This window comes from Furipterus horrens, unplaced genomic scaffold, assembly GCF_987537825.1.
Source record: "Furipterus horrens unplaced genomic scaffold, mFurHor1.1.pri manual_scaffold_17, whole genome shotgun sequence".
NCBI classification, from domain to species: domain Eukaryota; kingdom Metazoa; phylum Chordata; class Mammalia; order Chiroptera; family Furipteridae; genus Furipterus; species Furipterus horrens.
The window spans coordinates 64,658,157-64,685,336 of NW_028327187.1; the positions used below are offsets into that span (position 1 = coordinate 64,658,157).

At 36.2% G+C, this 27,180-nt stretch overlaps 1 protein-coding gene across 2 annotated transcripts in view; it reads right to left on the reverse strand.

Annotated features, from left to right (window-relative positions):
- The window catches only part of DIAPH2 (diaphanous related formin 2), a 1,048,823-nt gene that overhangs the window by 275,414 nt on the left and 746,229 nt on the right, over window positions 1-27,180 (reverse strand). For both annotated transcript variants that reach the window (XM_090264504.1, XM_090264503.1), the window contains one exon: window positions 698-833. In XM_090264504.1, the coding sequence (XP_090120630.1) occupies window positions 698-833 (136 nt within the window). The remainder of the gene's footprint in view (window positions 1-697; window positions 834-27,180) is intronic.

Below are 27,180 nucleotides of genomic sequence, written 5' to 3' on the forward strand. Positions count from 1 at the left end.
CAAACGCTATGCTTTTTCATTCTTAAATTTTCACGGCGCAGCTATCTGGTGCTAATCACTTTATTTACCCTCTCTTCTTTAGAAAGAAAACAAACAAATCCAAAAAACCTGCCTTTAATCTACAGTCATTCTTGCTAAACAAGAAAACAACTACTTTATACCACATGGATATACCAATATTTTGTCCCAAGGCTCACAGCTGAGCAGGATGCTTCTTTTTTTTTCAATTTATAAAATAATGCTGTCGATATGCATTATGACTTGAAGTGTTCAAGACCCCAAGAGAGAATGTTAATTGTTGCTGCTCTGTGTCAACAAAATAAAAATTAGAGCTATACAATTCATCTCCCCATACCAGTTTTTCTCTCTTCATCTCAGTCTCTTCTTCTCTCACCACTGCCACATCCAGAACATATATAATTTGGTAAAAACAAATAACAGACAAACAAACAAAAAAATGAAGATAAAAAGACTGTTTTAACAACATATTACCTTGAATTGGTTACCAAAAATCCTGAGTGCTCAGTGTAGGGTGACAAGAAATACAGACAATTTCATGAGAGAAATTTGACTCAAGTAAATAATAATATTGTGAATTTTTCTACCAGAACCACAATTCACTTCAAAACCCAAAATTAATTAAGTGCAATTATTTTGCACTTTATAGATCATTTTTAAAAATGGAAATACTTCATACCTTTGTTTATATCAATGAGTTGTTTCTTTTTCTTTTGGCGTTCCAACTTTTCTTGCTCGGCTTTCTCCTTTGCAAGCTTTGCTCTCCTAGTCTTCTCTTCCATTTCTTTTCTCTTATTGTTTTCTTTTACTGCTTCCTGTACATATAAACAGAGTTAAACAAAAATCCTTCCATTACTTATATATTGGAGAACTTGTACAATTTTAAAATTACATAGCCACATATGCATGTGGGTGCTCAGAGATGGAAAAGTATTATAGTAGATTCAAGGTACATACATACACTTGAGAAAAACTAATAATTCAGAGGTGTTGAAAAAATTTAGAAATAACTCAGGTTTTAATTGACATTCCTAAAGGTCAGAAAATGAGGGACATGAATGTTTACATATTTAACAATAAAAAGACATTCTTTGCTGTTGAAATATAAAAGTTTTGGTATACAATATAAGTTTTAATATGAAAATATGGCTTAGGAAGTATTTTACAATTTTATTTTAACTTTTTCCCTTATATGCAAAGTGGGGATAAAAAAAAACAAAAACAAGTTCCCCATAAGATTTTTGTAAGGTAAAATGGGATACACTCATAAAGTGCTTAGAACACTTAGTCTATGATGGTCATGGTTGTGGTGGTGATGATTACATCTAATGGTGAAAATCATGAAATTACAAGCCATGTTATCACAGGGAAGAAATACTAGCAAGTTAAATAGCTCTTTACATGCCAAGATCTTTAGAAATGCTGAAAAATACTTCAAGCTATTGTCTGTTTTATTGTAGATTGACCATTTATGGAACTCAAGGGAAACAGTACATTCCATTAGGTGGTATGGAATAAAGTTGAAGTAAACTGATCAGCTGGAATAATAATATTAACTTCCTTTGAGGTCAGAGAAATAAAAAATGAAAGTTCCTTCCATCAAGCTGTTCTGTTTCTTTTTTCCCATTATGATTGATTAGATATACCTCACAGAATGTACCAACTATTTCACAGAAACTATTTTGTTCTAAAAGCACTAAAGAAAAGGACTCAGTGACATGAAAACTTCAACAAGACTTTGCCTGGAGGTGTCTATATCGAAATATTTTTCTCCACATTAAAACACACAATAGTTTTTAAAAGCCCTGGAAACACAAAGAAACCTTCTGACTTTCAAGCATTATTGGTATCTCTCCCTTTTACTGCCCCCATCAGGCTGGCACAAAATGATCTGGCTCCAACAGACAAATTCAAAGGCTACCACTTAAAATAAATCAGAATAACAGAAATTGAATTTTAGAGAAGTTTTCTCATCTTTGGAACTACTATCATTTTAGTTTGGACAATTCTCTGTTGTAGGAGTCATCCTGTTCATTGTAACATGTTTACCAGCACCCCTGACCTCTACTCACTAGATGCCAGTATCAACCTTCCCCAGTTATGACAACCAAAAATGTCTCCAGAGATTGTCAAATGTAACCCAGATTAAGAACTACTAACCTTAGGAGTTTCAGAAAGATAATTTATTTATAAAAATTATGAAGTTGCCTGCTCTGCTGAACCTAGCTTTTTTTTACAATGAGTTTAATATTTGCCTAAGCTCACACATTTAATGTAATTGCACAGGTGGGAACAGAACTTGTGTCTCTACTCCTGGTTTAGTGCTTGTTTTATTCTTCAAGGATACCAAAAGCACAAGCAACAAAAGAAACAAATACATAAATAAGATTTCATCAAAACTAAAACTTTTATCCACCAAAGGACACTGTCAAGAAAGTGAAGAGGTAACACACAGAATAGGAGAAAATATTTGCAAATTATTTTTCTCATAAGAATACATAAAAGCTCTTATAACTAAAAAAAAAAAAAAAAAAAAAAGACAAATAACCCAGTTAAAAATAGGCAAATGATTTGAATAGATCTTTCTGCAAAGAAAACATAAAGGGGGACCCAAGAAAACCCAGATTTTATTTATTAAAAAAAGTATATTTATTCTTACATGTTTAAACTTCAGTCACCTTAAAGCACTCTCCATTTGATGCAATATATGCCTATGAGACAATTTTTTCCACTGCTCAAAACAGTTTTTGAACTCATCAATTTGGATGTCCTTTAGTGCTTCTGCCATTCTTTTGTTTCACCTCTTCCACACTGGAAAAACATTTCCCTTTGAGGACTTTTTCATATGGGGAAACAAAAAATGTCGCTCAGGATGAGATCTGGTGAATAGGGAGGGTGGGGCCTGGGGGTAATGATGCTTTGGGTCGAAAACTGCTGAACACTCAGGGCAGTGTGGGCAGATGTTGAAAGAGTCTTCACAAAAACTTACTAAAGCTGAATGTAGCCTCTCACAACAATGCCAGCTGGTACATTGAACAGATAGGTTCCTAGAACATCACTTAGCAGGGGAGGCCTGTACTATAAGGCGCCTGCCCTCCAGAAAATATTTCTGGTTTTCTTTATGTCCCCTCTCGTATACATATAGCCAATAAAGTACATGAAAAGATGTTGGATGTCATTCATCACTAGGAAATTGCCAATCAAAATCTCAGTAAGGGACCACTTCATACCCACTAGGATGGCTATAATAATAATATAAAGCAGATAATAACAAGTGAGGTTGTGGAGAAACTGAACACTTTTTATTACTGGTGTGAATGTAAAATGGTGAGTCATTTTGGAAAACGGTTGCTTAAATGATAAACAAAGACAAGCAATATGACTAAGAAATTCCACTCCTAGATATAGACCCAAGGTGGGGGGGCATATGTTCATACAAAAACTTGTACAAGAATGGTCATAGCAATACTATTCTTAATATCCAGTAAGTGGAAATAACCCAAGTGTCCATCAATTCATAAATGGATAAAGAAAATGTGTTATACAGCGATACAATGAAATATTATTCAAGCATAAAAATAATGAAGTGTTGACAAATGCTGCAACATGGATGAACCTTAGTGTATTATGCTAAGTGAAAGAAGTAAGACACAAAATGTCACATATGCTGTAATACCACTTATATGTAATATCCAGAATAGGCAAAACAAACACTTAGAGACAGAAAGTAGATTAGTGCTTGCCAGGGGATGGGAGAGGGGGTAATGAGGAGTAACTGCTAGTCAATATGGGTTCTTCTGGGAGCTGATGAAAATGTTCTAGAATTAGATCGTTATCTTGGTTGTACAACCTTGTGAATATAATAAAAACTACTGATTTATATATTTTAAAATAGTGGATTTTATATATAAATTATATCTCAATAAAACTTAATTAAAAATCAAAAACACATGATTGAGATGGGCAAGAATGAAAATTGTAACTTAGCAAAAAAGAAAAAGCTAATATGAAAAGGAAACATATATTCAGGCTCTGCTGCTAACAAGGTATATGACCTTTGTTAAGTAGCATAACGGTCAAATAACAGGAGAAAAGGAGGGAGGTAAATACTTGCATATATTGGGTTGGCCAAAAAGTCCATTTAGTTTATTCTGTAGCAGACACATTTTACATTTTAACCAATAACTTTATTGATTTGGATATTCTGAGTATGTTGGTTATCTCCCAGGTGTGATTAACATTGATTGTTCTCAATTAATGTCTCGATTTGATCGCTATCAACTTGAACTGGTATACCTGACCATGGAGCATCATCCAGTGAGAAATCTCGAGCATGAAACTTCACACACCACTTTTGACATGCTTGATCAGTCACAGCACCTTCTCCATATACTGCACAAACTTTTTTTTTTTGCATTTTAGTTGTGTTTTTACCTTTCTTGAAATAACAAAGCATAATATGCCAAAAAATCTTGTGTATTTTCTTCCATTTCAATGTTAAAATGGTTAGACAAAAATTCACCAATTTTTATGTCTTTTAAAAATGCACGCTGATATGACAGCTGTCACAATACATTAACAAAATTTTTTCAAATGAAATTAAAGACAACTGAGTACTACTAGAGTCATCTTACAGAAAACAAACAAACAAACAACTTTTGGCCAAACCAATATTTTATTACTAGTCAAATCTCTGATCTGGTAAATAGTCACCAACATGTGGTGGACTCTTCTATTATTAATTGCATGGGCTCTTTAACTGCTGAGTGTCGCCATTTATTATGAAGCTAAAATAAACTGGTAACTTCCATTTGTATTTCTTCCTTGTTCTGATGATAACAGATACTTTTTCATGAAAAATCTATTATGTGCAAGGTGTTTTAAGTAAATAATTTCTAATCTTTCTAGAAACTTTGCAAAGTAGCTATTATTTGCTCACATTTTACAGGTGCTGAAACAGGTTCAAATAGGTTAAGTGAGATGCCCAAGGCTACCCAGTTACTTAAGTACTAGAACCATGTGTGTTCACTTACACTACCATGATACCTTCCAAGTAGAGTTGCCAAATAAAATACAAAACAGTTAAATTTTACTTTAAAGTAAACTATGAATTGTTTTTAGTATAAGTATATCCCATATAATACTTGAGCTATATTTAAAAATTATTGTAGTATTTGGGACACATTGATGTGAATATTATTCACTATGCATACAATACTTGGGATACATTTATACTAAAAAATCATGTAATATTTGGGACACCTTGATACTAAAAAAGTATTCATGGATTTTCTGAAATTCAAAATTAAATGGACATCTATTTTTATTTGATAAATATGGCAATTCTATTCCGAAGACTTTGTTGAGTTTTTTTATAGGGATCCTTTTACAGACTAAGAGCATCTAATGAAAACAGTAGGATGATTAGAAAAGCGCAGAAAAAGCCCTAATCTAAACCATATTTTGACAATGGAAGTGTTGATATAGATTACTGATAGGCATTCTGAGGTTCATGTACTTGAATCACACTATTTTTGTAGCATTCTCCATACATTTATTTTTATTTTTTATTTCTTGAAAATAGAGTAAAACTTAAAAAATGTTTATATCTAAACTGATACAATTGGTGTAGAAGGAAATGTGTCAACAATTGATATCAAAGTCTGGATAATGAAGAAATTTGGCATATGTGAGTAGGTTAAATTTCTATATGAAATGGAGGCTTGCAACCTACACTACAAAAACAACATAAGCATAGATATTGTAAATGACGAAACAGACCAAGTAATAGGTTCATTAATTCACATCTTAAATGTTTCACGAATAGATTTAACTACAAAACAAGCACACCATTTATAATGGCATGTATAATCCTAAAGAGACCAAAACACAAGAGGAAAATACTTTCTGTGGTTTGTCAGTAATGAAAATGAATGAAAGCATCTACAAAGACATAGGTTTTTTGCAAGCCACACAGACTGTGAAGTATAATTTTGGTCCTTATGTCACCAGTTCTGTCTTCATGAAGAGGCCTCATGCTGAAGAGAAGACCCTATTGCTCTCAGTGTTTTTATTCTTTGGCTCTGGCTTTAAAAAATCAGAGGTGCGAAATATATGCCTGTTTAATTGTCTCTCCTTAAGAAAAAAATTTAAAAAGAAAGGCAAATACTAACTATGGTTTAATATCAACAATCTTGAGTTTTACTAGAGTGAAAGATAAAACATTCTAAAACTTGGTTTAACTCTCCTAAACGTGAAATCTGATGGGGAGAGACCTTATGTGAGGGATGAGGTATTTTCTTTTCATACTAATTCCTATAAACAAAGCCCAAATTAAAAGACTAAAAGCAACAGGAGCAAATTTAAGCTCAGGTTTTTAAAAAAAAATTCCTTAAATAAGTGATTAACAACACTTTATATTTATTGAGCCTCACCAAACATTTTAAAACATTAACTTATGAGTATTTTCATCAAGTAAGCACTAATCTTTATTTCTTAGGGCTGGGAATGCCAACTGATTATATTCTGTCAATGTACAGGGCTGTGTTCTCTTAAAAGGGTGCTCATTGAGAAAGTGTTTGGGTAGTAATCTCAAACAAGATAAGAAATGTTTACAGAAACAGTCTTAGTTTTACTGGCATATCTATTTTTTAAGAACCAGTAAAAAGCATAAATGGAACAAAATATAACAGATAATGTCTCTAGGATTTACTGCAAGATATATCCAACAACCTAATTTTAAATCTCTCACTGAAACCTCTATTGCCTCACTGAAAAATATGAATAAATTAAAAAATCTTATTTCATTTGTTGTACATAATTAACAAATGAGATCCATGGACAAAAAAGATAAACAAACAAACTCGTGTAAATGCTAACATAGTTATTCCAATTAAGTTTTGAGAAGTGGATGAAACTGTGTGTAGCTAACTTGGTTGGGCATGACGCCACAAACTGAAAGACTGAGGGTTCAATTCCCAGTCAGAGGACAGGCCTGGGTTGTGAGTTCTAGTTGCTAGTCAGAGCATGTACAAGAGGTAACCAATTTATATTTCTGTCTTACACTGATGTTTTTCTCCCTCTCTTCTTCTCTTTCACCCTCTTTAAAATGAATAAGCATGTCCAAAAGTCTTAGATGCCAGCCTCAGTCACACTAGGACGACATGAAGAAAGCATCTTCCAAACTTGATGTGATATTTGAAAACAAAAACAAATACCACTGAAAACAAAAACCATTCCTTCCTTTTGTTGTCTCAAATGGCTTACTACCCTAGTGCTGACTACAGAAGCACTTTGCAAGCACTGCTATCTCACTGAAAGCCAAAGGTATTTTTGAGGGTTAGAGAAGTGGAGAAATCAGTCAGGAAAATGGATATCGGAGTCAGGTAAACCTGGTTTCAAACCCAAGCTCCCATAATTTATCCTAAAAGCTATGTGACCTTGAACAAGTTGGTAACTTCATCACTTTGAGCTTTGGTTTCCACATCTGCAGAATGGAGATACTCAAATACATTGGTTGTTGAATAAATTAAGGGAAAAAATGTTTATATAAAACACTGAAAACAATGACTGGTACAGAAGAAATACATGGTGGTGCTGATTATCATGTGTAACAGAAACATCTGAAAGTTTGAATGTCAAGAATTTGATCAGTAAGATCTATGACTAGAAATGCAGCATCTTGAAACCAGAAATTAGTTTTCTTCTCTTTTGGGTTTTGAATCATCCTGGGTACCTGTGTGAATATACCTGGCAAGACTTGAAATTCATTCCAATTTCAGAAGCTGTACAACAGTAGAGTTACATAACCTTAAAAGAATGTAAATTGGAAATATCCCAGTGAACAAATTGACAACTCTGGTGGCCAGAGGCATATTGTGATCACACTGCTGAGTGTTTCTTCATTCATCAGGGATGTTAGAAGGATTTGCAAATGATATTGAGTCAAATCATTTGGCAACAATATAAAAAAAAAACTGTTTTTATCATATTGTAACTCTTTTTATACACTAAATATATGTCATCAAGATGTTATTTTTTCATGAGAACTCAATGAAGCAGGTGAAATTTTATGTTGGATTGTCCTAGCACCTGACATTCTATCAGCTTTAATCAAACTGTGCTTTTAGAGGGTTTATGTTTTACTTTCTTTGTTTTATGTTAACCACTTCAGAATTTTAAAATGTTTCTTTTAATCACCTCTTTTTTAAAATAACATAGAACACTTAAAATTTTTTAATTAAAGTACTGCTAACATGGCTACTATAAATTTCTATTTTTTTCTAGATAAGTATGATAATTCTATAGATTCATATTTTTAATGCATCTCATTGATTAAACTTTTAAAATTCCTGACCTATAACATTATGTCCAGAGTAAAAATAATGGGAAAGAGGCCTATTTCTTTTGTTTCTCTAAAGTCATGGCACATAATCCAAACATTCTAAGTAGAATGGCATATCCTTGTGAACACAGGATGGTCTTTAGGAGCTGAGAGATCTGGTTTAAATTGTAGCTGTCTAGTGACTATCATGCTTTATTCCCTTGGGCCATTTACTTACCTGAGCTAAGCCTCCTTTCATGATCTATGAAATACCTGCACTTCATACTGTTGGTTTGCAATTTAATGAGAAATTGCTTATAAAGCCATTAAGCATAGTGCACGGCACACAGAAAGTGTTCAGTGAGTGTTGGTGGTTTATCATTATTATGTTTTTCCACAGTTGGGCAATATCAATGCCCCATGCAGTTCAGGGTTTGTATTCAATTTTGCTCAACCAAGGAGCATGATCACATATGTGCATGCTCACTGGGGAGAAGAAAGAACCCTTCATGATATGGCAATTTTCAGTATCAGGTAAAAATATGAACAAAATGCATTTCCTCTCACATCTACAAACTCTGAACAAACAATGGGACTTGCCTTCCTAAGCTATGATGAAAAAAAAAAAAAGAGAAAATAAACAACATAAGTTTAGGGAAAATATTCTTGTTTTAATTGACCAAATTGGACAAATATCATAAACAAAAACATCACTGAATTTTTTGTTCTGTGGGTCATTAATGAAATTCACATATCATCTTACTTAAGGTTCAATATACCTACGGGACTATTCACATAAACTGAGGGATAAACTTTCCTGGAAGAAGGCAGTGTTTTTTGTTTGTTTGCTTTTGTTTTGGTATTGATTGTTTTTAAACATCTGGAGTTAGTTCTGTCATCTCCCTGAGAAAATGAAGCACAAACTCTAAAAAAACAAACAAATAAAACAAAAAACCCACTTAATTTGTAAATAAGAAGTTTGCTTTTATTTCTTTTGTATTTATCTGAGAATGCAATACTCATTTGTTCTCCATGAAGGTTTATGAAAGGGTCAGGAGAATTAGCTTACACTCAGTCCTCTACCCTAGGCCTTGCTAAGCTTTCTTATACTTTTGCCATCTTTGCCCATAGGAGGTTGCTAGTCTTGCTGGAAAACCATCTACTGAAGAATTTTTTAAAATTCTCACCCAAGGACATTTTTTTCATTGCTTTTAGAGAGAGATAGGGAGAGAAACATCGATGTGAGAGAGAAGCATCAACTGGTTATCTCCCTCACATGCCTTGACCAGGGGTTGAACCTGCAACCTTTTGGTTACATGGCAATGCTCCAACCAACTGAGCCACACTGGCCAGGGCTGAAGATTTAATATAGATGATAAAATGAATGGTATTTTTCTTGTTGCTTAATTCCAGGAAAACAGATTAAAAAGTTGTCCAGACCAGTGAACTAGGGTTACAACAACATTGCCCTTTCTGTGTCCCAAAGATGTCCTGAGCATGACAATGAATAGCAAAGGCAATTCTATGTATGATGCCTTTTCATCATTTTATCAAATTTTTTTCTTAGATAAAATTCTCCTTACTCCCCTTCTAACACATTGTTTTTCTTGAATTGTTTTGGCAGCTAGTGACATTTTCGCAATGTGCTGCATGTACCTGCCACCAAGGATAAGAGTTGTTGGCAAACACAGACCCCATTGTACATTACCACTAAATATTGTGTAACATGGACTGAGTCCCTGATTTGTTAGTGGATGAAAATCATAAAGAATACCAAAGATAAATCAGGACTCATATACTCTTCCTGATCTTTCTCATTCCCATTTTAGAATGATTATGTCAGGTTACAAATGGGAAGATGTGAGCCAAGATGAGTTTTTTAGCATTTGAACAGAGAATTGAACAACCAGATGATCAGAGAGAAAACCTACATAAGATGGTGGCAATAATTCATCAGATTTTTCAACAGCAACTAGGAACAAATTAAGGCTTTCCATTAAAGAAAGGAAAGAATTCTACACTTTAACATCAAACAACATTAGATATTTCTTTTCTATAGTTGTTCACTGTGTTTAAATGGCATGTTGGATTGGAGTCATGACAAATGCTCAGGGCAAAGAATTTTCAGCTGCACTCTTAGAATCAGTACCTGTGAAGATTTTATCAGCACTATAATACTGCTAAACTTTTTCTTTCCAAGATATTTCCACTTATTATGGTACAAGTGACTTATAAGGCCCTTCTTATGCAAGACCTCATGAATATTTCACCAATCAATTAACTATGATTGTAACTGACAGGCATAGCTTTCTCATTGGGGTAATTGAAACCTTGATTAGCTTGCTCAAGTACTTAAGTGTCTCAGTAATACACATTGAACATATGCAGTTAGATAGGGATTAAAGTTGTGTTTATTAACCTACATAAATATGGTATTAATCATTGATGTATAGAGGGCCATAGGTAACTTGATAAATCAACACATTTTCTGCCCTCTTCGATTCCTGAGACACTGTGTCCCTTCCTTCCTATAGACCAGACTGCTCTCTCTCCATCTTGTTTCTCGATTGCATTGCCTGCACCCTCCTTTTTAATTTTTGCCTTCCCCTAAAGCTCCTTCCCCCTCCTTCATTCTATCTCCTTTCTCTCTGTCAGCCTGTCAGATAATCCATATATTCCTATTCAGAACTGAGGAAAGCCCTCCATTAGCCTACAAGGCCTTACATGATCTGGTCCCTGCCTGTTTATCTGGCCTCATCTTTTCCTTCACTGTTCTGTTCTAGCCCACTATTCTCCTTCCCTCAGTGCCTTTATTTACCTTTGTGTTCCCTCTGCTCTCAGCTCCACCAAGTCTCTGCTTAAAAGTCTCCTTATCAGTGAGGTGTTGAGGTGTTCCCTGACCACTTTACATAAAGTAACCCCTTGGCAAACTCCCTAGCTCCCTCTTTCCTAATGTAGTCTTTATAATATAAAAGGTCAAAACCTAGTGACACTTTAGATACTCTTTGCATTTTCTGAGAATTAGCAGCCTGGTCTCTTTATATAACAATAGTTTTCAGTCTGGGAATTCTCAAAACATTAAATTACCAAGAACATCTCTATATATAGTTCCTTGCACACCTCCTATTTCTTTATTGAAAATAATCTTAGTGGTCTTGCAATAAGCATTACCCATCTTTGAATGGTAGGTTTCTTCTTAATCATCCATAGGTTATAATTCACTGACATCTACAGTTATTTTCTTAAAAATGCCAGTAGTTAGTGTTTCTGAGGCCTGATAACTATGGTATTTCTCACACTGACATAGCTCAACACTCTTCAGTGAAAATTCACTTATGCAAAGATTATTGTTTACAAAGAACCTCCAAAGATAAAAAGGAAAGATGTGTCTTTATTTTGAAAATAAGTCTTTATTTTGAATGAGATATTTTTAGGATCCACAAACATCAGTAAGATGCAGCTTTTCCAGTGATCTTTTGGTTTAAGACAAAGCTGTCTGAGGTTTAGGGAGGAAAGTTTATATGAAAACTTCCTTGAGTTTATTTGTATAAATGACTCCCTTTTGGCAGATGGGAGACTCATAGAAGAAAGTGATTGGCTCCAGGTAAAGGAGCTCTGTTAAGTAAATTCCAGCACATGTTCACTGAAGTAACCCTCTTGTATTCAGCACAACCAGCTTACTGTTCAGCCTACTTACAAAACAAATTAAAAATTCATGTATCTTTCACATGCTGTACATATCCCTAGGTTTGCCAGACAGACAGGTCTTTGTACAACAGCGTGGTTGTGAAGGGAATTACAAATGTAAATTATTAAAAGTGAGAAGAAAGACCAAAAAAGACTATTATGTGCAAATTTTCTTGAATATTAAACAAGAAGTTGGTTTCAAAGTGGTCATGCACCAATAATGAAGGCTGGCTGTGATCTCAAGTCCTTTCAAAATCTGCCTTACAAATGCAAGAATATGTGATCTGAAGTTGGAGGAAAAACTGCCTCTCCCTTCACAGTCTATTAGATTTCTGAACTCTGATTAGCTGGAAGTTAATCTGTAATGTGAAAAATGGAGAAAGTGCCAAATGCTGCAGGTTTCTGCAGACACATTTTTCTTAGGAGGTATTTATTTGAATCCCTATCTTTCCATCTGGGGAAAAAAAACAACAATTGAGATAGACATTATGGACCTCTACTTGTTTAAAGTCTGTGAAGTGCTTTGATCGCCTATAGGAAGTTAACTATAACTTTTTAATTGATTTTATCCTGAACCAAAGGGACAAAATGAAACTCTAAAGTGACTGATACAGTATTTTAATGGCAAAATGTCTTGGAGAGATATGTGTTGGGGGAAAGGACAAAACAATGGTATCTTACAAGTCTGAGAGCTGACTTTACTGCCTTACTACTGTCACCATCTTAGAAAATGGAAGAGGCAGCACAATCAATATGGTTTTTGAAGAGATCAATTTTGGTGGGTGGAAAAGCACCTGGAGACTTGGAAAAGAATATCAAATTACCTTCAGAAGTAGAAATATAGAATCAGACAGGAAGGGCCCTAAAGAAATGCTTGCCTTAGTCTCCAGTCTGTGAATAGAGTTCCTTGACTTCCTGCAGAACCTGTGCTGATAGTTAATCATTTCTACAATAAAATGCTTCCTCATGTCTACCTAAAAGCTGTCAGTTTCTTAAGCCTGCATCTTGTCTATTGGTCATTGAGAAATAAAAACCTGGTCATTATCATCCTTAAAATTTTTTCACACAGGTGTAGCTTGTCCCCAGGACAAGAAGTTCTAGAGTTCCACAAAAGTGAAGCTAATCCTCAAATGCAATGCAGATGAATTTCCTAGTTCGTAGGGTAAGGGTTGCGGGAAGGGGTGCTCAGAGCAGCCCTTAGCACAATTTGTTTGGACCCCAAATTAAGCCACTGAATACCACCCTTTGGGAAAACTTTCTCACAGAGAGTTCCTTCTAAAAATTTATAATGTTAATGCTTTCCTCTGGGTCTTCTCTCTCCTTGTTGGACTTTTTTTTTTAAACTATAGGCTTCTTCATCCTCATATACGTTGCCCTCTCCCAAATGGACAAATATGGAAACAATAACTTAAGAGAAGGGCTAACCAATATCTAGTGTAAGGATATTCCCAGTTTTTTATGTTCTCATTCTCTTAACATATCTTAGCATTTGTTTTGCAACATTTTAAGGTGCAACTGTAAACTTATAAGAATCTTGTTCTTCAAATAACCACCTTGGGAAGCCACAAACTCATTTTGGTGAGGGACCTTACTCTGTGATTGATCCTGCTCTTTCAGAATTAACCTCAGAATCAAATTAAATTGGTTGCATTTTAGAGCCACAGTACTTTTGACCAGAGGTTTTCTTACCCAGTTTGATTGTATATCTTATTCATAAAACTTGGTTCATCACTTTTAGCTATGTTCAAAAATCAGATACACTCTAAAATTGCAAATATTTACTACTTCTGAAAAGATCTAAAGCACATGCTTCGTAACCCTTAGGGAAAAATTCAAAACAGGTATTTCCAAAATATTCAGAGAGGTGTCATTGCCTTTCAATTAAGATAATAAGGAGGGGTAAAAATTCTTTGACTCCACATTTCTGATTTGTCTTTAAAAACATAGAAACATCTCATATACTGCTGATTCATGGTTAGTACTCTTCCACTAAAAATGAAAAATCTTTTTCCTAGAGAATTTGTGCATGTTGTTGTCTCTATGCTATTTGCTTGATGCACTTAATTATTTTATATTTTACTAATGTCTTGTTGAAGTTGATCTTTTTTTTTCCTGAGGAAACATACACATCCAAAAGAAAAAAATTTAATCAAGTGATATAAATCCCACTCTATATACTGACTGCCATTGATCATTTTTCTGTCCTCCAGGTCATGAGGGAGACAGGGGAAGAAAAAAGAAAGAGGCCAAGGAAGACAAAATCCTAAGAAATATGTAGACTTATTTGTATCCTGTTAATTTACCTTCACTGAGAACCAAGAAACATCCATTCTTTCATTATCTATCATGAATTGTCATGTACTGCTCTAGTTCCCGGGAGATCAACAATGAGCATTACAGACAAGACTCTTGCACTCTTGGCACGTAGAAGTCATCCAAAGAAGCACAACAGTGTCTGTCCTCTTTTAGTCAGTTTCCCAGACTCACTCACCTGGAGCACGGTCTTACTATCAGTTGGAAGAATATTCTAGAGTCTAGAATCTAGATCCTGCTTTTTCACACGTCATCACATGGGAGGTAATCAAAATCTTAGCAAATAAAGAGAGAGTTCTTTATCTTGGACTAGAAGTTACTAATTCTTTCACAGAAGCAAGTTAAAATGGTTTTTCTCAGTTTGCTTTTTCTCAAAGCCACCTTGACTGCCAGTCAGATGTCTGTGATCTTCTAAGTAGAAAGTGAGTGTTTAATGAGTTGTTATCTTACCTGCCAGGATATGGACAGCAAGATGTCCTTCCAGGAATTATGGGGTAGCACCTTTCCCTGTACTGATGCTGTATGAATGATCAGAGTTATTTTCATATGTAGAGAAATATACATAACACTAAAAACTAGTGGAAGGCATGAATAAAAACAGAAGTGCTGATGACATGTGGAAGAAAATGGCAACACAACCACTAGAGGTCACAGCGGTCCTGAAATTAATCTGAAACTTCCACGCTATATTGCTGGTAAGGGGAGTGTCATTTTTATTAATTAGGAGAGAGAGAGTACACTTTTAAACCTCTCATCATTGAGATTAAATTAGAGACCCCCAAGAACTATATCACTGACCATCATTATCAGATGCACCTCATCCTTTCTTGTATGTTATGTTGATATGTCAGCTTAATATTTGACATGCATTCAAATATTCATATATATCCTTTAGGTATGTTTGCTTCAGTCTTGGCTTAGTTTAACAGGCACTGTGTTGGTTTAGTTTGTTGCATGTGTGTATATTATATACAGATAAGCACTCTTATTTATAAGCCAAATACAGCACCTATACAAAGGAGATGTGCAATAACTATTTCTTAATCAATGAAGACAGTGACAATTAATTTAGTGTAAATAATAACTTTGCACATGTGATAAAATTCATGTTTGGGTTTATCCTTTTTGACAGGTTTGCCCTTTTTTTAAAGAGCTGTGCTTAATTTATGGGCAGAGACATTTACCAGGAAGCTAATGAAGCAAGAACATCAGGACCCCTTCCTTGCATGGGAAGGATGCTGGCAATGTATTCACCTGGCAGTGTGTTTTTATAAAATTTGCATTAGAAAGATATATTTATATTCTTTTTTAATAGTTGCTCCCAAAATATATAAATGCAGGCCTCACAAATCTGGATCCTCCACTGTTGAAAGGATATATAAAAAATTGAAAAAGAAGCTTGATGAAGAATAAGAGGAGTGCTAAAATTTGGGAAATGCCAAACTATAAACAGAAGATGGATAATTAAGCTGAGGGAAGATGGGGTTAAAGAATATAACTATATCCATGACATGAATTGGATATTTATTTGACTTGGGGTGGTGAACACACAATACAGTGTACAGATGATGTGTTGTAGAAATGCGTACCAGGGACTTCTATAGTTATGTTAATCAGTGTAACCCCACCCAATAAATTCAATGAAAATGAAAAAAATAAAGGACAAAGCATATCAGGTATCTTCCATGTTTCCAGAAGGCAAAATAATGGGCCTGAACCTGAATTCTAAGGAAAGAAACTCTGAGAATTAAAAAGAACTTTACAGCAAGGATGGCAAAGCAGTGGAATCAAGTCAAGTTATGAAATTACTTTCTCTAGAAATATATTTTAAAGATCAGCTAGTTAGTTTCTAAAAGGGTTGGGAAAACATGCCAGGAAGCCTGGGCAATGAGATAAATCCATAGGAAATTCCTCAGTTTCTAGTCTAGGATTTTATGGCTATATAGGTATATGTGTCTGAGTCACTAGTTTATAAAATAGGTTAAATAAAATGAATATACAATTTCATGCCTCCTTTGACACAGCAAATCTGGGGTTGCTAAGGCTAGAAAGAGTTGATCTGTGAAAATATCTGAAAATAATTATTATAATGTGGATCACTGCAAAACTGGGTTTGGATGGGATAGAGGTCAGAACCAGAGGTATTCTGCTTTAAGATCCCCTTTTGAAACTAGAAATAATGACATTGGTATATAGTGATGACTGCATTCTGGGAAGTAAGCCATCCCATCTGTATATGAGCACTGCAGCTACATTCCACAATGTAAAACCCATCCTTTCTTGCTTGTGATTATATCCTTGATCATGACCTAGATTTGGTCAAATATCACTGCTTACTTACTGATGAAAATATCCTTACTATGCTAATGATATACTGTCTTCTCTTTTACCCCCTTCCTCTTTGGGTACTCTACCATTATTTATATAGGAGTTTTCTGGCTTCATCATAAATCTTCTGCTTAAGTTGCCTTATTTATTGGTATAGAGGGATTTTGCCTTTAGGCTTAACACCTTGGACAAATAACTTAATAAGGGATTTAGGGAATGTACAGACACACTGGATTTTATTTCCTTTACAAAACTTTGCAATAATAAATGCCAAGTTTCAGATTTGACTTCTTTTAATGTGAACTTCTGTATAATGCCTTTTGATTCTACATTTTCAAGTACAATGCAATGTTACTTTGTGCATATTGTGAGTGTTTATACTTAAGTACTTACAAAGGTAAAATATGACAATATGACATACTTAAAAATTTAATATGACTAGATTTTAAAAAAACATATGACTATTTTCTTCTTTTAAAGGGCAGCAACTACCCAAAAGAGAGAACTTAAAACCTTTTCCTCTCTTCCAAGAGTCTTTGAAGATGGCAAGATGTAGAGAAGGTGGAAAGATAAGGTATATGTTTGAAGAAGAATCCTTCTCTAATGATTTTTATCATAAAGAGAAAAATATCCCAGAGACATAAGCAGGGGAGTAGCTGGCTAAGGATAAATAATGAAGATTTAGGGGTCATAGTCAGTCACAAGTGAATAGTAAATCACAAAATGATGCTGACAAATAAGAAGTTGTACACTCAAATGTACAAATAAAATGGAGTAAACACAGGTAATTCCTGTACACACTGAAAGCACTTGTTAAGAGTTATAGATGAAAATAAAGTTCACTTTGGGATTTCACAACTTAGAATAATGTGGCCAATGTAGACAAGTTTAAGTAGTCAAATATTTGCAGAATAAATGCTGATGAAGAGTCAAAGGAGTCATTAAAATAATGAAAAATTTTTGAAAAACTGGCAGAGAGAGGGAGGGGGGAGGAGAGAGAGAGTAGGTAGAGGACTTTGAAGCACTTAATATGAAAGGCCATTTTTATTAGACTCTTAGCACAAGAGGAGCATGATTACCAGTTATAAACATGGTTCCTGATCAATAAATATTTACTGGCTACTTCTACGTGCCACACACACTGCTGTGTGATAAAAATTCAGACACGTGAGATATATTTACTCCATAGAAATGCACAGCATAAACAAGATGGTAGGTCTGCACATCACCAATTATAATGTGTGGAGTGCTGCCACATTAATACTATGATTGGTGGAGCGTTGCCCCTCAAATGGAAAGGTCACAGGTTCAATTCTAGGTCAGGCCACATACCTAGGTTGTGGATTCAATCCCTGGTCAGGGCGCATAAGGGAGGCAATGAATTGATGTTTCTATCATATTGACGTTTCTTTCTGTGTCTCTCTTTCTCCCTCCCTTCCTCTCTCTCCAAAATCAATGAACACATCCCCGGGTGAGTATTAAAGTTTTTTAAAAAAAATTCTCCCTGGAGTTGGAGGAGAAGGTGTTAGGGATGGCATAATGCAGAAAGTAGCCATTTAATGGAGTCTTGAAAGATAACAATTATTTCACTGGTAGAAGAAAGGCTGTGAGCATGATTGCATTTCAAGCACAGAAAGATAGTAGTTGGGGATAGTTAGAGATGGTTAAGAGTGCAAAGGGTTTCCAAATGCTAGTTTAGACTTTATTGCCACCCACAGGAGGCCATTAAAGGTATCTGAGAAGGTAAGTGTCCCAATAAGATCTTTGTCTCAGAAAGAAATATCTGGCAGTGGTATAAAGACAATTTAGAGACTGCTAAGCCTGAAGTAAGATAACTGAAAAGATTATTGCAGTAGTCCAGGGAAGAGACAGCAAATACCAAAACTCAAGCAGCTAAAGTGAGTATGTTTTAGAAGAATCAACATGAACTTGAAATTGAATAGTTGTGAATAGTGATGAAGAAGATATCAAGTTGTGCCATTAACTAAAACAGAATATGGGAGGAAGCTGGAAGAAGATGTAATGAGTTCCATTTTGAATATGATGAGCTTTAGAGAGCTGTGGGAAATCTAGTTCGAGGCATTCAACAAACAATAAACTTGACTAAAGAATTAAATCACAACTCAGGAAAGAGTAGAAACCACGGGAATAGAAGAATTTTGTAGGACCAAGAGTGTGCCTTGGTAATGCTTACATTTAAGATTGAAGGATGGGGATCCAAAGAAATAGGATGAAAAGAGATTTCTACTGAAAATCAAAACCAAGAAATTCTGGCCTCATTATGACAAATGACTGTTCTACTGAGGAGGCTATGTGTGTATCATACTGTAAGGTAGATTGGAGGGAAATCTTGAATATGAAGCATATATTGTGTTCCTTATATAACGTAGTAACTATGTCTCTTTTGCCCCAGGGATGTACAGGTGAGGTCAGGCTTACTGGCTAAACATGACTTGGGTTTCATGCACTAAGGCGGGTTCAGTCCCTGTAGTCATCCTGCATACCACACTAGAGGAGTGCAGTATTTCTGCCTCAGGGACCATATATAAAGAAGTGAATGTTACCTGTAAAGGAAAGGGGAAACCAACAGTCAAGATGATACCACACCTCTTTCAATGAAAACTCCAAATTCCCACCCTCTCAAAAGCTTTACCCTCTTGGGAGAGGGGAGAGAGGGACTGAATGAAAGATGAAAGGATTAGCCAAAGAACATATATGCTTGACTCGTAGACACAGACAACAGGGTGGTGATGGCCAGAGGGAAGAGGACACAGAGGCTGTGTAAAAGTGGGCAAGGAGGGGGAGATGGAGACATCTGTAATAGAGTCAATAATAAAAATGAAGGAAAAAAAAAGAAGAGAAATCTATACCTCTTAAGGAAGGACTGCATTTGAAAGTTAAAGAACAAGAGACTATACCTGTTTCCTATGATTTCCTAGTCAGAATCTCTCTTTGCCACCCCCATTTGCATATCTGCAAGCTCTTTTTTAAAGGGCCAGACAGTAAATATTTTTAGTTTTGTGGGTCATATGGACTCTGTCTCAACTAGTCAACACTGCTATTTTAGTGGGAAAGCAGCCACAGACAATGCATAAATAAATGAACATGGCTGTGTGCCAATACAAGTTATCTACAAAAGTGGAGGGCAGAATGGATTTGGCCCCTGCATCACAGATAGTAGATCCCTGATCTTTATCATGGGGGAGGCCATTACCACCAGGTGCCCATCTGAAAAGCAAAAATCATAAAGCTGGATTATGAGACCACAACAGATTTGTAGTTGTGGATGTCCTTAATGGGAGAAAAAATCCTAGACCCAGGAAGACTAGGCAGCCACATACATGATGTTCTTCTAGAGATACAAGAAAGTCTGCCTTTCCCCAAATATTTCCTCTATCAGCTGGACATGCTGCAGGAAGTTCCTGGTGGTAGAAATACTCTGCTGGATTAAGGTATTGCCCTGAATTTAAAGGGCATGCATGTACCATAGAATGAGGGACACATTAGTAGTGATTAGTTTATAAAATCGACCAGATGACATGTAGCAAAGAACAAAGACTAGAACAAAAGGAATCCAAGGTGTACTATCTTTGTAAGTTCCTTATAATTTTTTATATATTTGGCACTAAAAATATGCTTTTACTCCACAATTTTTTTTCTTATACATGCCATCTATTATCAAAGCTTCCTGCCTAGAAACTCATTTTAGAATATTAATGTCTATCTTCCAAAATAAGGTACCTGAGTTACCCTTGGGGGAGAAGTAGTATCTGAGGTTGAATTAGTATCTTTCTGAAGTACTGTTTTGCTTTTGTTTTCTCATGAAAAAGGACAGTTGTTAATTAATAAAGACAAGAGCCATGGCTTTAGAAATAACACTTGGAAAACAATAGACATTTTCTCATGAATTCCCTATTTTAAGTTTTGAATTTGACCTGTGTATAAAAGTAGTCAATGTGACGTGCTTCCAAGTATAGATCTCTACATACACTCCATATTCCAGAATATCATATTACAATTATTGAATTGAAATGATAAAGCCCTTGGCAAGACTCTCTCAAGTGGGGTAGAGTTCATTTTTATTTATCTTATAATATACATAAGGATGCACAACTGTGGGCAACTGCTTCTTGTGGTTTAGGGAATTGTAGCCCTGGCCTGAGCATGACTGCCACCGTCATCCCGGCCTTGCCTGCCTTTAAGTCTCAACATAAGGCTGTGTGTGGAACATGACTGAAAACCACTCAGAGGGTTGCCATGGGAATTAGATTTGAAAAATGTTTATTATGCTTTTATGCTTTAGAACTTGCTCTGCTTTCTTTATCTGTAGTAAAACATAAACAGTCTCTAGATAGAAATGTATGAAACCTTGCACCTAATGCCAGTGTGGCATCAAGATGTTTGATAGATCATGACACAGACTGGTCACTGTGCCCTCTGTACTCCTACAAGTAATCTGTTATTGTTAGCTGTAACCCTAATGCCTCCAAACTATTGATGATTCATGAATATTGACCTTGTATCTCTCATGTGTATCCTCCTCAATAAAAGGCATGAGGGAAGGTCTAATCGCTGTTCTCCACTAGAGAGGCAGCCACCTTCCTTCCCCCAGATATAATGAAATGTTCTGGGTAAAAGTTTGTTCCGCTGTGGTCATGAAGCCTCTGCTGAACAGAACAACTTCCAACTGAGCCTAGGGTGTGTGAGGCACCTCCACCATATCTGGCGCCGGACGTGGGGCACTCAGAGAAGGCACACCTGGAATGGCTTCAGGGCCAAGAGCCAGACCACAGACAACCACACTGCCCAGATTTGGAATTTTGGTGCCTTGCCCATGGTAAGGACTGTAGCACCCAGGCTCTTTCTGGAAAAGGATGCCTGTGTGGTTTAGTTCGGGAAGGGAGGATTTCTTTTTGCCACTCTCTCTGGCAGGGGTTTTTGGCTTTGCCTTTCTCTCCTCTCATTCAAAGGACCATTTTGGCTTCTCTCATTAAATAAATTGCCACAAAATTGCGGGCATGGGTTGAGCAGTTAAAGGCCAATAGGGCGCTCGCTGCTTTGAAGTCTCCCATGACAGGATAAGCTGGTACACAAACAGCTACAATTTGTATAAAAATCATCTCATTGTAATTAACGAAACCTTCTAAAGAGGAAAACTCAATGATTCCTATATTTAAGGGAAAAATCTATCAATGTAATGTCAAAATGTAAGCCTTAACTTAAAATATTGATTGTACATAGAACTTTATAACTAATGCTTAAACCTTTCAGTCATCATCATGTGGCCATTCATTCAACTTGGTACATCTTTTTCCCATAGTACTTATTATGTTCTAACACATAATATAGTTTTCATAATTATGTTTATAGTTTATTGTCTCACCTTCCCCATTACATGTGAAGCTCTATGTGGGCAGAGATTTTAGTAAACTGAACAGCACCAGTAGCTTTAACAGGATCTAATTTAGTAGGAACTCAATAAATATTTGTTGACTACATGAATGAGAATAAGAAAGCCAGCAAACTGGGTAAGCAGAGCTGTTCTGTGTAAGTATATCTCAGCTAAAGACAGAAAACAAACAGGAAGGGATAACTTGAAAATAAGTGGATAATGTGTTTTATTTACATCCTTATTCCCCAAGATTAAAGAAAAAACTGTTTAAATGAAAAAAGTGTGCATTTCACAAATACATATCATTCTTTTGTATTTTGACAATTTGGAACTTTTGACGATTCAAACAATGCTGACAACAATGCACCATTGTGTTTTCTATTTTATAGAAGCTATTAGCGTCTTGCCTTAATTCATCCAACATCAACCTTCTTACTTGCTGGCAGAGCCCTAGATTGGTTTGGCTTCTCATTCTCTGCACAGTCACATGCTCAGGGAAGGGAAACAATAAAGACCCTGAATAGCAAAAGCAATTTTAAGACAGAAGAACACAGCAGGAGGAATCACAATATCAGACATCAGACAATAGTACATAGCCACTGTGATCAAAACAGTCTGGTACTGGCATAAGAACAGACATATAGATCAGTGGAACAGAATAGAGAGTCCAGAAATAAACCCAGGCCTCTATGGTCAACTAATCTTTGATAAAGGAGGAAGGAACATAAAAAGGAGTGAGAAGAGCCTCTTTAACTAATGGTGCTGGAAGAACTGGATAGGAACTTGCAAAAAAATGAAACCAGACCAGCAACTTACACCACACACCAGAATAAACTCAAGATGGATCAAAGACTTAAATGTAAGCCGTGACACCATAAAAGTCCTAGAGGAAAACATAGGCAGGAAAATTTCAGATATCTCACATAACAATATTTTCACAGAAACATCTCCTAAGGCAAGAGAAATAAAGGAAAAAATAAAAAAATGGGACTGCATCAAACTAAAGAGTTTCTGCTCATCAAAAGAAAACATCAGCAAGATGAAAAGGAAACCAACCATATGGGAAAACGTATTTGCCAATGGCATCACAGACAGGGAACTGATTTCCAAAATATATAAAGAGCTTATACGACTCAACATCAAGAAAACAAACAACCCAATTAAAAAATGGGCAAAGGACCTGAACAAACACTTCTCCGAAGAGGACATACAGAAGGTCCATAGACACATGAAAAAATGCTCAACATCATTAGCCATTAGGGAGATGCAAATAAAAACCACAATGAGATACCATTTTACACCAGTCAGAATGGCCATCATCAACAATCAACAAACAACAAGTGCTGGCAAGGATGTAAAGAAATGGGAACCCTACTGCACTGTTGATGGGAATGCAGACTGGTGCAGCCACTATGGAAAACAGTATGGAATTACCTCAAAAAACTAAAAATGGAACTGCCTTTTGAACCAGCGATTCCACTACTAGGATTATACCCGAAAAATCCTAAAACACTAATTCAAAAGAACTTATGCACCCCTATGTTCATAGCAGCACGGTCTACAATAGCTAAGTACTGGAAACAGCCTAAGTGCCCATCTGTAGATGAGTGGATCAAAACACTGTGGTACATTTACCCAATGGAATACTATGTAGCAGAATGAAAGAAGGAACTCCTGCCATTTGCAACAACATGGATGGAACTACAGAGAATTATGCTTAGTGAAATAAGCCAGGCAAAGAAAGAAAAAATACCATATGACATCACTTAATACAGGAAACTAAAGAACAACACAAACAAAAGAACTAAATAGAACAAAGAGCAGAATAGCAGTCAATGGAGTGGGGGAGAGAAGGAGGATAAGTAAGGGAAGGGTTTAGTCAAAGAACGTGTATAAATGACTCATGGGCATGGACAAAGGGGAGGGATATGATTGTGGTAGAAGGAGTGGGCTGGCTGGGGGAGAGAAATGGGGGGAAAATGGGACAACTGTAATTGAAAAACCAAAAAATAAAAATAAATAAATAAATAAATAAATAGATAAATAAAGGGTGTTGATGGGCCCTCAGGGGCTCTATTTGCATGAAAGGAGTTGAGCTGGTATTTTATTTATCTCTGGCTTCTAGGAAAAAAATGAATGCCCAGGTACCTAAGCAAAATAGAGAAAAGCGAGCAATGGTGGGTTTTATGGTCTTAGGATCCCCTTCAGGTCGCTAGCACTTGAAAAAAAATTTTTAAGCCACCAAGGAGAAAGAGATCAGGAGAGAAGGGAAAAAGAACTGTTTTTTTGTTGGTTTTGTTTTTGAAGCGTCCTGTGAAATGTGGCTATCTCTGTACTGAGGATAAATAACCCCATTATGGTACCGTGAGGACTGGTATAATATTGGAGTAGTAGGAGACTACAACCCCCACTCAGACATAGGTATTTCCATTGAGGGCCAAGAAAAACAACTTTGTCAGCAAAAGGCATTTAGCAAAGGGGAGATGGAGCAATAAAGGGACAGGAAGGCAGGGCTCTGTCTGTTTTGTTCAATGTTAAATTCTCATTGCCCTAGAATTGCAAGCACTCAAATTTGTGAGAAAATATCAGGTAGTGACTATAAAATGACATGTTTTTGAGCCAACAGAAGATGACTCCGGAGTTACTTCCGGGAGTCAAAACTTTTCAAGAAGTTCAGTCATACCAATGGAGGTAAAGAAGAGATAATTTGGGATATTTGGATTATTGTTACTAAGGTGAATTCACCTATGTGAATTCATAGGTGATGAGACCTGGAGACATTTATCTTGAGAGCTTGTTTGGAGGTTCTAGTAGAGGAGCGCAGCTACTCGTATACCCTTGACCGAAGACCGGCCCTCTCCTCTAGTTGGGAAGGTCGTCCTCTTTGACTGAGCGCACAGTTTTGGGAGGGATGCACACGGATCAGTGAGGGAGGAAGGGGACACCCGCCTAGCCAGCCAGATCAGCTGAATCAACCCTGGTGATCAATGGGATGACAGATGTCGCAGCCAGGTTGCCCTCACATTCTGGAGACATTTATCTTATAAATAAAATTATACTATTCAAGAGGGACATCAGGGTCTTTGCAGTTTCTCAAGGGCATCATCATAATATTAGTTACCATTTTATTGGCAATGCAAAAATGAATCAATTTATGAGACATCTAATAGAAATTTTGGATGATGAAATTCTAGATAACAGAATTTCAATGATTGATTAAGTCTCTTCTTTGTTAAAGAATATATTTGGCATCTTACATGTGAGTCCACAATTTCTATAATACTGCGTTAAAGTCTCTTTTATATGTCAAGTGTTTTGTGAATTGCAGGTTTAAAAATGTGTCAAAATAACTTAGTCTTCTTAGATCAGGAATTACATATGCAATCTTTTTGCTTTTTTAAGTATATTTTATTGATTATGGTGTTACAATTGTCCCAATTTGTTTTCCCATTGCTCCCCTCTGCCAGTACCTCCCTTCCCTCCAGCAATCCTACACCACTTAGTTCATGTATATGGGTCATGCATGTAAGTTCTTTGGCTTCACCCTTAATCCCCCTGTCTATTTTGTACCTACCGATTATGCTTCTTAGTCCCTACACCATTTCCCCCTTTCCCCATCCCAGATGATAACTCTCCAAATGATCCCCATATCTGTGATTCTGTTCCTATTCTGGTTGTTGGCTTAGTTTGTTTTTGTTTTTATTTTTTAAATTCTGTTGTTAATAATTGTGAGTTTGTTGTCATTTTAATGTTAATAGTTTTGATCTTCTTTTTCTTAAGCAAATTCCTGTGACATTTCATATATTAATGGTTTGGTAATGATGAACTGCCTCAGCTTTACCTTGTCTGGGAAGCACTTCATCTGCCTTTCCATTCTAAATGATAGCTTTGCCAGATAGAGTAGTCTTGGTTGTAGGTCCTTGCTTTTCATCACATTGAATACTTCTTGCCAGTGACTTGTTGCCTGAAAAGTTTCTTTTGAGAAATCAGCTGATAGTCTTGTGGGAACTCCTTTGTAGGTAACCCTCTTCTCTTGTTGCTTTTAAGATTCTCTCTTCATCTTGGACGTTTGGCATTTTAATTATGATGTGTCTTGGTATGGTCCTCTTTGGGTCTAGCTTGTTTGGGACTCTCTGTACTTCCTGGACTTGTATGTCTATTTCCTTTGCCAAATTAGAGAAGTTTTCCTTCATTACTTTTTCACATAAGTTTTCAATTTCTTGCTCTTCCTCTTCTCCTTCTGGCACCCCTATGATTTGGATGTTGGTACATTTAAAGTCATCCCAGAGGTTCCCTAGGCCTCTCCTCATATTTTTCTACTCTTGTTTCTTCATTTTGTACTGGTTGACTGTTTATTTCTTCCTTATGTTTCAAGTTCTTGATTTGAATCCTGGCTTCCTTCCCTTCACCATTTGTTTTGTGTGGGTTTTCCTTCATTTCATTTAGTATAGCCTTTACTTCATGCCTTAATGCATTTGCCATACTCAGTCATGTCTGTCATGTCTGCAAGCATTGTTATCACGAATGCTTTGAACTCTGTGTCTGTTAGGTTAGCTATCTCCTTGTCATTTAGCTCTCCCACTGGAACCTTGATCCATTCCCCCTTTTGGACCATACTTCTCTGTCTCCTCAACTTGACAGCCTCCTATGTTTTCCTCTGTGTCTTAGGTAGAGCTGTCACACCTGTTACATTGTAAAGAGTGGAGCCTTAGGTATTCGTCAATGTGGGGCAACCCGTTTCACCACATTGTGAACTGTACATGGGGGAGGGGTCAGAGGGGAAACAATGTCACTTGCTCAGCACTCACCCCTTTTTGCAGGTGCTTCTCCCCCTTCTGATATGGGACTGGCACCCCTCTGGCTGTTGCTCTGGTTATGGCTCCAAGTGTGCGTGGGTTTGCAGATGTTCTAGGACCATGGGGGTCTCTAAACAAATGGACTCAGCTGAGAGACCAGAAGTTTATTCCACCGTCCCAACTCCCACTGGTTTTCAGTCAAAAGCAATGTGGCTTTATTTTCCCTGGTACTGGAAACATGAGCTGCATGGTCTGGTCTGGGGCTGAGATCTCTTCCCAGGTTTCCCTCCTGATTTTTATAATGTGTGACTTCGCTTTCTGCC